Raw genomic sequence first — 15,085 nt, 5'->3', positions numbered from 1 at the left:
AGCAGCATCACTTTACCTCGTGTAGTCCATGATCGTGTTCAGACGATGTGCTATAGTTAATACAGTACTTTCTTCAAATTGAGACTTTATAGTTGACTGTATGAGCTTATCTGTCTCAAGATCAACAGCAGCTGTGGCTTCATCCAGAACCAGGATTTTGGACTTTCTGAGCAGAGCTCGTGCCAGGCACACCAGCTGGCGCTGTCCCACACTGCACAGATGGGATGGGAGGGTGGGAAGGAAAGTCAGAACGAGTTCAGAGCATTTATTAGTATTCATTTTGAAACCTGGCAATTCCTTGTTCTAAAGATAAGGTGGGTCTTACTATTTCCCTGCAGAATATCTAACAGCACCTGAAACTACATCCCCCTCCAATGAATCCTGCCTGTGTAGTAAGAGAATACAAGTGGTTTCAGCATAACTGATTCACTGACTTAGTGAATTCACTGACTTAGTGTTGAGGACTGGATTTTAAATGGTTTCTACAAACTGAACATATAAACCCCTGATAAGGTGCAAATAACAAGTGAACTACTTCCTTAGAATAAACAACTGCTGCTGCTTAAATGCTTTCCAAGGCTGCCCAAGCTGGCAAACCTCCCAGCATTCAAAGTATTTCTTAAATTATTTGAAATTCCCAAACTCAAGAGCTGAAAACATGTTGAATAAAACCTAGTGGTTGATTGCCTGGTCGTGCATTAAGAATTCTCCAGCTGCCTCCCCAGATTCTCACACGGGGCTGGGGCATTAGAACTTCCACAAGCACACTCACGATTCAGTTCAGCACACACTTTCTTTGACCTACCTGAGGTTCTCACCACCCTCAGCACACTCGTGATTCAGTTTATCAGGAAGGGATGACACAAAGTTCTTCAGGTGAGCCAATTCCAAAGACCTCCAAATGTCTTCATCAGAGTGTTGGTCGAAAGGATCCAGATTCATACGAAGAGAGCCAGAAAACAACACTGGATCCTGGTCATGGAGAGAGGTCATTCACAATGTACACAGAATATGGCACGTGCTCCAAAAGTACTTCTTAGATAACAAAGGGAAACAACATGTACAGATGCAGTTGCAAGCAAGCTAATATACTGAATTTACGAGTGAGGGCTTGTTTTTTCCCAATGAAAAGTTATTCTCCCTCACTCTTATTCCTTATTCTTCGTGAGGGCCTGACGTCTTCCCTGTGCAGATTCTTGCAGTCCAGACCTTTCCATTAGTCAGTAACTCGTGAATTCAGAAAAAAACCCCAACAAAACAAACAAACCAAAACACCCACACCCCAGCCAACTTTCTTTTTACTGGACCTCTAGGCTAAAAAAGAGGCGCTCCCTGTTCAACCTTTTTTCTGTCAGCAGGGACTACCAGGTCAACTTTTCACTCCTTAGGGAATTAACCATCTGTGAATATTTCCAAACTCTTCAGCTGCAGTATGAATGAAATTACTCCATTTTTTTTTTCTCAGACAGGAAGAAATACTACTTTGGAAATACTGATGCAAAACAATCAAAAGGAGAAAGCAAAGTGCCCCCCCCCAGATTTCCTAAAGAGGTGTTGCAGAAAACCTTTTACAGTGAGCTCACTTGTTTTTGCCAGCGTGCTGCAATGTTAATTCAAAACATCACATTTTATAGTCTTGCTTTGAATCGGAACAGGCAATAAAGGGGACACAGTAAGAACAAAAACACTTGAAACTAAATCCAATGCTTGTAAAGCTGTATTTCCGAATATTTGGGACTATCAAACCCACAGCTGCTGGGCTAGACTGGGATGGTTATGTGCAGGTTTCTATGCAAGAACAGCACTGAGAGCACACACTGTGCCCAGTTCACAAAGGGATCCCAAGCAGGTGTTCAGCTGGGATCACCCCTTCCCACTGTGGCTGAGCTTTCTGTAGTATGTAAGTGATCAGCTCCTGAATCCAGAGGCCAAGGTTTTGCTTCCACAACACGGCTCAGCCACAGCCAAGTTCCTACTTGTTACCTGGCACAGGCAAATTGAAACCAGCCTGGGAAAAAAAAAGCTTGGCTTCAATTCATGAAAGAGCAAGCTGAAGTGACTGAGCTTCACAGCGCAGATCAGAGGAGGAATAACAATTTTCTCCTCAGAACTTTATGGAAAGAGCACTGTAGTGCAAAGAGCAAAGGAGTTGTGGGAGTGGCAGGATTTTGCACCTACCTGAGGGATGATGGTGATCTTGAACCGCAAATCGTGGAGTCCAATCTTCGCGATATTAATCCCATCAATAATAATTTCACCTTCAGCTGCTTCATTAATCCGAAACAAACCCAAAGTGAGTGAGGATTTTCCAGCTCCTGTTCTTCCAACTATTCCAATCTGTTGGGAAGAAATACAAGAACAACTTACGCTGGGAAAGAGCTAAAGCATTTCCAAGCATTTCTGCCTGAAACGGACACATTGTCACACTTCTGTGGTTATCCACACACAAAAAGCATTCAGTTCCACACTACGTTTTACTTCCCAGTTAGACTGAAGTCTCAATCAATACTTTTCAAATATAAAAGACTGATACTTTGGTTGGCTGATACACCTCTTGCCATCTGCCCGTTCTAACCATCTGAGGTAGCATTCTGCCCATATCTGTAGGTAGAAAGTGTGCACTCAGGAAAAAACAAATGCCCAGTCGGCTACCACAAATAAGGAATCTGTCATAGCTACCTTTTAAGCTGCTGTGCAAGATCACACTATTAAGAGACATCAGAGAATCCCCACAGGACTGGGGTGGGCCGTGTGTGAGTGCATGGGCAAGGAAGCAGGAGGAGAAACACAGAGATCGGCTTGGCCAGATCCAGAGAATCTGCTCTGAATTCCCATTTTTTCCTGCAGTTTCGTCTTGCAGCTTCTGCTCACTAGATGAGGCTTCCCCCCTCTACTGTAGGCTGTTTTCCTGAGATTATAATTAACTTAATCTCTCTGCAACCTACTCTTTGCTTGTGGCAAACAAAGTAGCAAAATTCCCTGGGAAGGGGAGACAAGACAGGATAAACCTCACCTCCCAATGAAACCAGGCCAAATGATACTTGGCAGCCTCACACAACAGCGTCTCTTTATCCATGAAGCAGAACACACCTTGCAAAGGCTGAGAGCCCACAACATCTGCAGTTACACCTGGGCTGATTCCACACAAGTTTTTCTAGTTCTTACCAACCCCAGACACGTAACAGTACAGGGTTAAATCTCTCTTTTGCTTATGCGTGCGGACCTGCCAGCTCAACGCTCTACTATGAACTCAGCCCTTACCTTTTCACCCCCATTGATGGTGACATTGATGTTCTTCAGAACCAGGTCCAAGTCCTCGCGGTAGCGCAAACCGTACCCTCGGAACTCCACCTTCCCTTCCTCGGGCCAGCTGCTGGCTGGGGCTGTTAGCTCAATGTTCCACTCAGCCTGAAAGAGCCACACAAACACCCCTGATCAGCTCCTGCCCCAACCAACATGGGCTCAGAGGACTCGGGTTGCAGCTAAGAAAAATCCTTCTAAGGGGATAATTTGCAAAAGGAACTGTGATGAGAAGAGGAGGAGAGAGTTGTTTCAAGACAGATGAAACGGTGAGTAGCCAAGGGCTTGGCTATCTCAAGTCCCACTTGCTGGACAGACTTTCCTCTTGCCAATGGCAGAATCACGCAGGCAGCACACATTCAGACAACCTGTCTGTACACCCCACCACGGCGAGGAAACTTCTGGGGTAGCCACACTGCAACTAGAAGCAGTATAGCTGAGACTGTGCACTAAAATATTAACAAGCTGGTAAAAAGCTGCTGCCTCAGCCTCCCACAGAGGTGAGAAAGCAAAGAACACACTCCACTGCATTCGCTGCCACTGCCAAATAAAACGGTTTTTACATGTATAAACACTGCTCTGCAACCAGAACTTAAGAAAAAATTCGAGGAAGGACCTTCCTAATGTCTGTTTACAAAAATGACCCAGGTCGGGTTGAAGTGACAGGCAAGGCAAAGGGAAGACCCGGGAAACTCTGTAACCATAAAGGGAACAACTGCGCATTAAATGAGTTATGTGATTTGAATCAAAACAAAAGAAAAGAAAAACCTTTTTAATCCCCCTACTGAGTGCAAAAAGAGAAACAAATAAAAACACCACGTTTAAAGTCTTAGGAAACCAAAACATTTGTGCTGCCCTACTGCTCAGCCTTGAACATAAGAACCCATTTCCTAAATAGCACTGTGTAAATACCAGTGGATACACCACAAAAGCACCAACAGGAACTTCCCCCTGAGACCCAGCCAGTCTGTGGCAGGCACTCAAAGCCCTGAGCTCTGTCCCAGCCCTCCGCTCAGAGCACAGGCCCACCCTCCAACCCATTCAGTGGGCAGCTGAGACCTCAGAACCGGGCACTGGCTTTCCCAAGAGTGGTGGACAACTCCATGTACCTCCTTCTCCATTTCAGCATACTCTTTGACTCTTTCAACAGCAACAATGTTGGTTTCCAGGTCGGATGACATGCGAACCAGCCAGTTCAAGTACGCTGTAATCTGCAAGGAGGAAAGCAGTCAGAGAGCAGTTTACACTGAACAGGTTACCTGCAATAAATGAAAAACATGGAACAACCAAAACATTGCAATTTCATGGAATGCATAAACACAGGCAAGATCTTGGCTAATCAGTGCTGGACCAGAGGAAAGCCTAAATGCCTTAAAGATGCACGGGACGAGATGCCTTGGCCACATCCTCTCACACAGGGAAAGCACAGAAGAAACTTCCCAGCATCTTCTCAGATGCTATTTGCAATTATTTTCTATGTTCCTTATATTAGTTTTCCATCCAAAGGCATATCGAGGTTCTGACTTTCTGATGCAATCTAATGATTCAGAGGTTTGGCTCTTTTCAGCAAAGGCAAAATTACCTGCAGTGAGTAGGACACCGAGAGGCCAACCAGCCCCGCGCTGAGTTTGGTGCGTGCAATCACTGCAAACAATGCTGCAAACAGCACAATGCAGTTCCCCACGAACTCCAGACGGACAGCCAGCCACCTGCAAGGCACAAAAACATCTTTCCAGTACTTCACCCACGGAGACCAGGGATGTGGACAACAAATGGTCTGTTACACATTTTTTTTTTGTAAGATAATATGGCTGGTGTGTCCTGCTAGTGACACAGGCACTGCAAGATCTGTGAGGTTCTGCTTCAGCAGCATGTGAACCTAGAGGCACCAAAAATTAATAAGTCTCTCAGGTGCATAAATTCCTGTCTTAACTACAACTGCTTTCTGAACATAGGGATCAATAAATCAAAACTTTAGAAAGAATATAACCCAGAAGCAAGGCAGGAACTCTCAGAAAGGTGAGAGATTCAGAAGTAATTTTCATTCCATCACAGAAGTTTGAACAGAACATTCTGAAACGGATTTATCCACACAGGCTTCCCTGCCCTGGACAAGCATGCCAAGAGCTGTGACTGACACGGAGCACAGCCAGCAGATCCACATCATCCCCAGGAAACTGCTGCTCCATACTGCAGCCCCACTGGTACCTGTTTGCAACAATGCTTGGATAATAAGCTTTCTGATTCTCATCCACCTTCATGTCATTCTGCTTGATGAAACGTTTCTGCTCCTCAAAGGCTCGGATGACACTGACTCCCAGCAGAGTCTCGTTGAAGTGGGAATACACGGGGGAACGACTGACAGACTCCAGGCGCTTGAGCTGCCGCGAAGTGGCCACGTAAAATCTCTGCAGATCAGAGTATGAGAGCTATGGTTACACCCACACTGTGTCTGGAAGGACAAGGGGAATCATAAACAGTCCCCTGCCATCTGGGCTGTTAGTGACAGATAGTCAACTTACACATGGGAATACACACCTTCTCCAACACTTGCAGGCCTAAAGGATCATTATGTACACTCTGCTGCCTTTAAACAACTGCCAATCAGCCCATCTCATGTCAGAGCCATTTTCTCCTTTCTATCACCAAGTTCAGTTCAACAGTATAAAACACACATATCACCACTTTAAGGTTTACTAATGGAGCCAAAAGGATTTACAGATTCAAGAGCCAAAGTCAAACCCCAGCTGCTTCTCTTCAATCTGTGCTGGCTCTACTAGTTTGTAGGAGTAACGCCAGAGTGAGGCAAGCACACCCTGCCCACACAGGACACGAATGAAAGGCTGCCATCCACTCTCTTGCTCTGTAGACAATATTCTGATGAAACAGGAACATGAGCAATACACAAACACCCCTCTAAAGGCTACTCTCATGTTTGGAAAGAAGTCTTGGAGAAGCCCATGTTTCCTGAATTTGGGCTCTGAGCAACGAGCTGTGCAAAATTTGCCACAAAAATCTAATGGCATTTTTATAAAGTAGGTATTAAAGGATTAGCTTCTGCACAGAAGTCATTTTACACTTGACAAAGGAAGGAAATGCTGTGCTACCGTCAGATTATCAGTAAACCGTGCAAAGCACAGTCAGTCAAGCATGACTCAAATCCAGCACACGAAAATCCTTCCTTGTGCAAGGTAAGAACTGTCTTAAATAACAGAGGATGTGACTGCTGCTCCTGGCTCCCCCAGGCAACACCCTTTACCTGCACGAAGAAGTAGAGAAGTCCCAGGGGTGGAATGACGACAGCACCTATGGGTGTGGCCAGCAGGATGATGATACAAGCCCCGATCACATTAAACGTGGAGCCCATGAACATCTTGATGATGGGGGGAATGGCAGAGTCAATGGTGTCTATCTCCTTGGAGAAACGGTTCACCAGGTTCCCGCTGGGAGTACGCTCAAAGAAACTCATGGGAGACCTGAGCACGTTGTGCAGCAGGTTGAGGTGCAGGTGTCGTGACGCCAGGATTCCTCCTATTGACACAACCATTGAGTAGCCAAACACAGCAATACCTAGAAAAGGAGACTCATTATTAGGTGCTGCCACCTCTCACACAAAAACATTCTCCTCATTTTGTCATCATTTAGCATTAGCATGTCTCTAGCACAATAATCCTGAGAACTAGGGTTCACTTCAGGTAGACTCAGCAAATATGTCAAGTAGTTAAAAAAAAAAAATAATAAAACCAGTGAAAACATCACATTCCTTTCATTGCTTCTCCATTACAAAAATTTGTGTAATATTTGAACACTTTCCCTGAGCAAAAATCACTGAATTTGCACTTGGCGTTTGTTTCTTAATGTGGGATTTTCATGGCAGTTCTGAAGCGGGGTACTTGGAGTGTTGGGTTTCATGGCAAATAAACTCGAAACCACAAAGAGGACACAAAACAAAACATCACTGAAGCAGCCTCCCCACAGTGCCCTGGATGGAGAGCAAACCCCAGCCAGGGCAGCTGAGGCAGGCTGGGGCTGCAGGGAGGGACAAACTGCCCCTGCAGACCAGGCCAGCACAGTCTGCTGACAGGCCAAGGAGACACTTCTGAGATCAGACATTTTGTCCCAATTCTGGCTCACCAGCCAGCAAAACACGTCTCACTTTGAGAAATGTCATTCACAAATGAAAGGAAAAACACATTTTGTAACTGAATAATTGTATAGGTTGGTTTGCTTGCCTTTTTTTTTTTTTTTCTAATTCAAGTTTTTCATTTTTCTGTGAAAACCCACACTCAAATCCTTAGCAAAATGCTGCTGCAGGCACCAGGAGCGTTACAAACGCTGAATCAGCAAATCTTAAAATACACAAGACCAAGCAAACCTTGAGAAATTCCCAGTGCTCCATATACTCCCAGTCTGAGAGTTGTGTTCTGCTGTGTCCCATTGATAACAGGATCATCTGTCCATAAACTCAGCCAGTAGTTGGAAGACAAGGAGGCTACATGATTACATATAAAGAGGAAAATGGCCAAGAAAGACATAAAGAGTCCAATTGCTTTCATGTAGTCCCAGTACACTGACGCCTTTACCTGAAGACAGAAGACAAAAAGAAATCCTCATTTTGCAGCTGAGTTTCAAAACCAGCAACTTCCCCTTGTCCAACACCTATTTAAAGTCAGCGTCCTCCCATCAGGCCATGAAAACACAGCAGCCGCACTCCAGAGAGCCACTGCTTGGGAACACATGCTGCAAAGCATTCTATGGAGACATGCCAAATGCAACATTCCCCCAGGGCGGGCACACATCATCCTTCCCTTGTCATCCAGGGGAAGGGAGGAGTAGGGAGGGAGCTGCCTGAAGTAACACAGAACATCAGCAGCAGAGCCAAGCACTTCACTGAGGAGTTCCAGTTTCTGGCTCTCTGTACCACAAGACTATAAAGCCTTTAAACCAACCCTTGCTCCACATGGCTCGTATCCTATGACCTATCTTTAACCAACAACAAGCAATCCAAGCTTGGATTCAAGCAACACTGCTAGGAGCTGTGACTGCCACTTTCCCAGGAACCTCAGTCTCAGGTTTCTCAAAAAGCCCTGGGTATTCTGGGATTAGATACTTATGTCTACAGTGGAAACTTGGCTTGAATTCATCTGAGTCAACTCCTTACACTGAAGGGCAGTTTTCATTTGTCATAACCTCTCTCCAAGAAAGAGCTGCAAGGTTTTCATTTCTCCTTGAACACTTTGATGTGGTCAGGCCCATCACCTCACACACGAGTTTGGTGTCGACATTCTCCCCGCAGGCAAACACCGGGCCCAGGTTTGGGAGCAGAGGGCACAACAACACTTCCATCAGGAATTACACGACAAGCAGCAGTTCAAGAATTCACTCAGCCCATTCTCACACCAGTTACAGGGTCTTCAGAAGTTATTTTCTTCTGAAACGGGTTTTTCCAAAATTGAAAGAGGGCACAGGAAGTGGGAACTGGAGACCTTACCCTCCCAGTCTTTGCTGTGTCGGCCTCCATCATTTTCCAGGAATTCTTCTCAGCAAGCGGCTTCTGCAGCTCTGCTGTGCTGCTCTGGTGCTGTGGCTTCCCAGTGTCTCTGCTGTACGTTGAAGAGTTACTGAGTTGCCTGTTTGAAGACATTAATTTTTTAATCTCGACACAGGAGAAGCGCTACCTCACAACTAGGCTTCGACAGCCCACAGCTCCAAGTCAGTGGTCTACACTCCTATGGAGATGTCCTAATCTGCCATCACAGGGCCAGAGGTTCCTCGAGCCTCCCTCCTCCCCTCAGTGCACTCTCCTAACCCTCCCTGACAGCATTCAGGTCCCAGGCACCCATGTTCAGGTGCAAGCAACTGAATCACCACATAAAGAATCCTGGTTGCACAATCACACTCCAGAAACAAAATGCTCTGTGACCATCCAGACCAGCCTTTCCAAAGCCCACGGTCAGCACAGCAGCTGCTGGAGTGCAGAAAGGGTACCCACGCTCCCCTCAAAACAGGCCCTTTAACTCCCAGGCACTCATCCCCTCCCAGAAATACAGTGTCTCTAGAGCACCACAAGAATAAGGCACAGACTAGGAAATGGTTTCGGAAAGGTGTGATCAGAGTGATTGCAAGCAGAATAGCAGCTGCATTAGGTCAGACTAAAGGTCCACTTGGCTCTTCATCCCATCTGACAGCAGTAAAATGCTGAAGCCTTAGGAACACACACAAAAGCTGGATGAGCCAATAAAACACTCTCCCTTTTGTGCAAGCCAAACCCACAATATCTTGCTACTACACGGAAAGAATATCATGAGAGTTGTGTGAGCGCAGACATGAATGTGCAACAGTCTGTGCCAGCCTGGAGCGGCGCTGCAGCCGCTGAGGTTCCAGTGCCACGTGCCAGCAACTGGAGCCAGGGGCAGCTCCCAGGCCCTGTGAGGGACTGAGCCCAGGCACTGCAGAGATCCACCTTGCACAGACACACGCAGTGTACCGCCAGCAGCAAACCTCCCCCTGCCCAGCCAGAGGGGCCTGGGGGAGGCTGTTTGTGTGTGCATGGTAGGGGCCTGCTGGACCTGGGACCACAGAGCAGCAGCGGCAGCCTGGCCTTTCTCAGCCTGCTGGATCCAGCATGATATATTTTCCTCTACCAAATACCATAACCATCAAATTACGGTTTATTCACATCCGAGTGACAGGATTGAAAGGATGGAGGGCAAGAGCAGAAAAAGAAAAAAAAAGAGAGAGAACACACACCTATGCATCAACTTCCCAGGGGCTTCATTTGCAAGGACTCCATTTTCTATAGGCTTGCCTTCCTTTGCAGATGGACTATTTATATCTGAGAGGGTGAAAAAGTAAACATGAAAATGGTTAGGCAAAGAGACGCAAGCATTTCATTTCAATCCTAACTGCCAGCTGCAGTCTTATCATGCAAACAAAGCAGGGAACACAAGTGTTTAGAGATAACAGAAAACTGACCAGGTGAAGCAATCAGTTCAGTTCAACTCCCAACAGGGCAAATTGCCAAGACAGGGAACATTTCTTTTTCTAGCAAAGGTAGGTCACTAATAATGCAATATAATTATGAGGACATATTTTATGTTCAAGCATGCAATACCAAGTCACATGTGACCCACTCCACGGAAACAAACCCAACACTCCAGCCACTCCTTTTCAAACCACAGTTTACACACAGTTAGTTATAGATTCTTTTTATTTTAAAATGCAATGACAAGACATTCTATAAATGATGGAGTGAAGCTGTAAGAACAGCAGGCATGTGCTAGTAACTCTGTGTCTTCCTGCAAAGTTAAGCAAGAAGAAACGTGCAAAATCCTGGGTTTTTAGGCAACTGCAGGAATCAGATAATTTTAAGCAAGAGATCTTTCCATTAATTATCCCACAACATCCTGCTTGTACCAAGATGCAGCACACACGGGACAAGTGTCTAAAACATTCCAGAAAACCTGTCAGCCTGAAATACTAACCTTTTCTGGGCAATTTAATTCAGTGTAATACAGCGCCACGAGTAAAACTTCTAGGTTCAGGTATGTCAATTTCCCTTATAAAAACCGAATGTCTGACTCCTAAAAAGTTAACTGTCAGTACGTGGAACTCTATTTTCATGTATGGAAGTGAATTCAGAACTTGCAACAGAGTTTGGAATTTTTGAAGGACCTATGCATAGTGAATGCAAAGGTATCGACCTGAATATACTCAAAAGATACTCAGGAAAATTTGTGTAAATCTAGAGTCTGACATTTTCATGTTTTTATACGAAACCAAAATATATGCATAGAACAGATCAGGAACACATTAAGTGTGGGCTACTTTCCCTTCTGTGTCTGCAAACTGAATATTGGTTCATTACAATAAAAACCCAAAAATAAAAAGTTCAGTGTGGTCTTAAAAAGACAAAAAACAGAAAATGTGAAAAGTTCAATAATTTAGTTGTTATTTATGTGAATAAGACCAAACCAAGATGGGACTGCTGGTTATTTTAAGACTTGACAGCATTTGTTTTGAAAAGCTCCCATAATGAAAACCAGCAAGCATTCCAGCAAGATACTGCTTTAGAACATTGCTGAAGAAAACAAAACCACAAATAAACCACCCTCCCCTAAAAGCTCAAATTCGATTTCATGTTGTAGGCTACAAAGATTTCTTGCTTATACTGCATTTAGCATTGAGAACAAAAAAACGCTCAAGACCCGCCATAGTAAATCTGACATTTGCACTTAGGGTAAAAACCCGCTAATGAGGGTTCTGCTGAAAAAAGTACCCAGAAATTATAAAAGAGAACAGCTGTGAGTACTGAATACACATTTGAGAACAAAAGGGACCCTCAGGGCTCAATGCTGAATGACACTTCGTACACTCGCTGCATTTCTAGGTCCAGGGTGTCTCTTATGAAGTTAATAGAAAGTTTCCTCATGGCAGCCTCTGAGATACAGAATTGCTGCTGCTGAGTTACCTACAAGCTGCCACACACCAACTGCTGCAGCTCACACAATTAAGGACATGCAAATCATGCAAATACCTTCTACTGCGCAGATAAATTCTTCTAATAATGACTCAGTCTCTTGTAAATAAACTGCAGCTACTCATATTACTCCAAGGCAAGCACTAATACAAAGCCACATGGCAAACAGTTACCTGTTTCCAGAGGTTGAATCGTTCCTTCTAATGAAGGATCTGACTCTAAAAGCATATATAATTAACTTTTTTCCAGAACACACTCTACCATTTTCAGTCTTTACCACCTCCCATCCGAGTAGAATAACCTAAACCACAAAACCCAAGGCAGAATCAAATCTGCTGAAAAGGACCTATTTTTAATCCCAAGGCACACACACAGTGTTCCCAGACAGAGAAAGCCCATGAAGCTGAGGATGGGAAGGGCAGCACTACAGCACGCAGGCAGCCCTCAGGAATTCCAAAGGGAGAGGAAGGCTGGGAGGCAACAGGGGCCAGAGCTGCAGCCAAACCTCAGGGGCTGGGTAGGAGGAGAGGCTTTCCCACCCCTGCAGCAGCAGATGTATTCCGGCCAGAAAGCAGCAATCCACTGGATTCCCAGGCTGCCAACACGGAGCTTCAGACACAAGGGAGCCTCCCTTGGAAAGAGGGTGTGCAGATACCCTGCAGCCAACTCAGTCTGACTCCCAGCACAGACTACTGTGCTCATCCAAGAGCCTGTGACTGCCATGAACAGTGACCTTTTACACACTCAATAAACATGAACGTTATCTCTATGAATCAGACAAACAACGCCTCTAATTTTCACTTTTTACCACTGGCAGAAGATCACTTGGCTGGAACTGATGGACAATTTTGCTGCCAATAGGCCAAGCCTGTGACACAGCAATCCCTTCCAGATCACCAGGGTGGTACTGAACTTAGAAGTGCCTCTTATTAGGAAACTGCAGAGAACCCCGGCAAAAGCACTGGCTCACTTTCCAAAAGAAAATTCAGTAATTAAATGGAAAAATAAAGTAATTTAGTTTAATGAAAAGGATTTCAAAACCTACTCTTCCACATTTGAAAATGGGATGAGACAAAGACTAAAAGAACAAGGCTATTAAATGAGGCAAATCTTCATATTCAAGTTAACTTATTAACTGCCTAGGGAAGCACAGAGGAAGTTAATTTGCCTACGAATTTCACATATGCTGAAGACTGCAACAAGTCTGACTGTGCCCCAAGCAGCTACAGAGCACCTGCAGAAAACACAGAGGAGTTAACCTGATTCTCCTCCCACAGAGCCTTCTACAGTGAGACACCCACCCATGCAGTACTTGCTGCTTAGAGCATCCACCCCAACCAGCATCCCAGTCTGCAGAGCAACAACTGGGACTACCACGAGACCTTTCCAAGAGGAATGCCAGCCCAAGCCTGAGATGACAGATCACCCTCAAATCCAGCTCCTTGGAAGAGGGAGCCAGGAGAAGATGCCACCTTGCACAGGCAGGAACAAACTCTGCCCACTCTCAGACTCCAGGGGCAGTCTGGTGCCAGCGTGGATCACAGAGCTTCAGAGAGCAAGGCAGACCATCACAGACCTCCCACAGGCAACCCTGACGTGATCACCATGAGCAGATCCTTGCCAAAGGAAGCTCTTCCATACATCTTTAACCCTTCCCAGTTGCATCAGCGCAGGTAACTGTGGCACCATGTCCACTTTGCCTGTGATGGACGCATGAGGAGTACACCAAAAACCACCTCTGTGTTCCCTCCAGGGAACGGGAAGGAACCAATGGTTTTCCAAATGAAGACAAAGCAAAAAGCAGGCTCAGGCCTCTCTTTGTTCCCAAAGCCTTCTCTGCAGCACTCAGCATTTGCTCCCAGACTCACGTCACCGACTTAACCCCAGCCAGCCCAGTGCAGGCAACCCTTGCACTTCTCAAAAGGAGCATCAGGAAATCAACACAGCCAACCCAGGCTGGAGGCAAAGACTAAGTTCCCCTGTTAAAATCCAGCACTGCAACTGTCTGTAGATAAAATAAAAATAAATCTGAAGTGTATTCCTGTACCAGTGAGGCTCTACAGCTGTTTTGTAAAGCAGAAGCAGGAGTCAAGGACAGCAGCTAGAACATTGAGCTGCTTCCTCCTCCTCCCCATCCCCAAAGGAATTAGTTGCATAAAGAAGACACATCTTCACAGAGACAGGAAGGGTGTATAAACCCCAGCTGGCCTTTATGCAGTCTGGACACCATCTGAATTTTGCACTGAGAAGAAATTTTACTGCATGTCTGTTACATGTTTTCCTAATTTTAAGAAAGAATTTTTAACCTCACAACCATCAACACTCTCAAGAAATAAGCACCATTACCTATATAGGCAATCACAAGAAAAAGGAATTTCTTTTACCTTTCCTACCTGTACTGTGTTTCTCCTGTAACAGGACTCCCTAATTAACAAGACAGACATCAAGAGAGTTTATTTGTGAGCTCACCACTGTTCTCCATGGTCTGTTCAGTATTAGCATATGTACGAAGAAACTCAGCAAAAGCCCCATCTTGCTCCAGCAACTCCTGGTAAGAGCCCATCTCAGAGATTTCTCCGTCAGTCATCACCAGAATTGTATCCATCTGAGGCAGATAGTTGATTGCATGGGTTACCAAAACCCGAGTCTAAAAGGCAAAAGAATAATAAAGGGTTTCTGTCATCTCAGATTAGTGAATACCATGGTTGAACTACTGTTCTTTACTGCTTGAATTCTGTAAGAGAATAGTAATGAGGGACAGGCATGCAGCATTTTTAAGAGAACATTTTCTTGATTTTTCCATCAAATAATTTTGAATTACAAAAACCAAAGCACCTTTCATGCGCTTCAAATGCCAGCGCTTTATAAAAGTCCTCTAAAAATTGGAGAAGGATCCTTTCATTTTTCAGATGTTAGAAACAGAAATCTAAATATGCCACTTGACAAACTTGGAATCATTTGTACTCAGCCAAGAAGAATTCTCTAGAGACATTACAACATACTTTATTTTTCAGGATTCCTTTTGGTCCAATAACTCTTTCAAAAATATGTTTCCCAACATGTGCATCAACAGCTGATAAAGGATCATCAAGTAAATAGACATCTGCATTGCAGTAAACTGCCCGAGCAAGACTGACTCGCTGCTTCTGTCCTCCAGACAAATTCACACCCTGGGGAAATAAGAAAACAAGATCCTTTATTTCCACCTGAAAGAAGATGTCTTGCTACAGTTTATGAAAGACACAAATCACAGATGGTTTGTTTAAATTAGGGGAATTTCAACATTGCACGGAACAGATCTCCACA

At 44.9% G+C, this 15,085-nt stretch overlaps 1 protein-coding gene across 4 annotated transcripts in view; it reads right to left on the bottom strand.

Moving 5' to 3' along the window:
• The window catches only part of ABCC1 (ATP binding cassette subfamily C member 1 (ABCC1 blood group)), a 46,130-nt gene that overhangs the window by 3,043 nt on the left and 28,002 nt on the right, over positions 1-15,085 (bottom strand). For all 4 annotated transcript variants that reach the window (XM_066198217.1, XM_066198216.1, XM_066198218.1 and 1 more), the window contains 13 exons: positions 14,782-14,949; positions 14,249-14,426; positions 10,051-10,135; positions 8,792-8,930; positions 7,676-7,883; positions 6,560-6,870; positions 5,509-5,708; positions 4,883-5,009; positions 4,410-4,511; positions 3,262-3,408; positions 2,179-2,337; positions 806-972; positions 17-211 (listed from right to left, as the gene is read on the bottom strand). In XM_066198217.1, the coding sequence (XP_066054314.1) occupies positions 17-211; positions 806-972; positions 2,179-2,337; positions 3,262-3,408; positions 4,410-4,511; positions 4,883-5,009; positions 5,509-5,708; positions 6,560-6,870; positions 7,676-7,883; positions 8,792-8,930; positions 10,051-10,135; positions 14,249-14,426; positions 14,782-14,949 (2,186 nt within the window). The remainder of the gene's footprint in view (positions 1-16; positions 212-805; positions 973-2,178; positions 2,338-3,261; positions 3,409-4,409; positions 4,512-4,882; positions 5,010-5,508; positions 5,709-6,559; positions 6,871-7,675; positions 7,884-8,791; positions 8,931-10,050; positions 10,136-14,248; positions 14,427-14,781; positions 14,950-15,085) is intronic.

The sequence above is a fragment of the Chamaea fasciata genome, unplaced genomic scaffold (genome assembly GCF_029207755.1).
Source record: "Chamaea fasciata isolate MVZ Bird 193981 ecotype frontalis unplaced genomic scaffold, bChaFas1.0.hap1 SCAF_16, whole genome shotgun sequence".
In the NCBI taxonomy this organism is placed as follows: domain Eukaryota; kingdom Metazoa; phylum Chordata; class Aves; order Passeriformes; family Sylviidae; genus Chamaea; species Chamaea fasciata.
The sequence above is the reverse complement of the archived record's forward strand: the minus strand, read 5'-3'. Positions and strand labels throughout refer to the sequence as shown.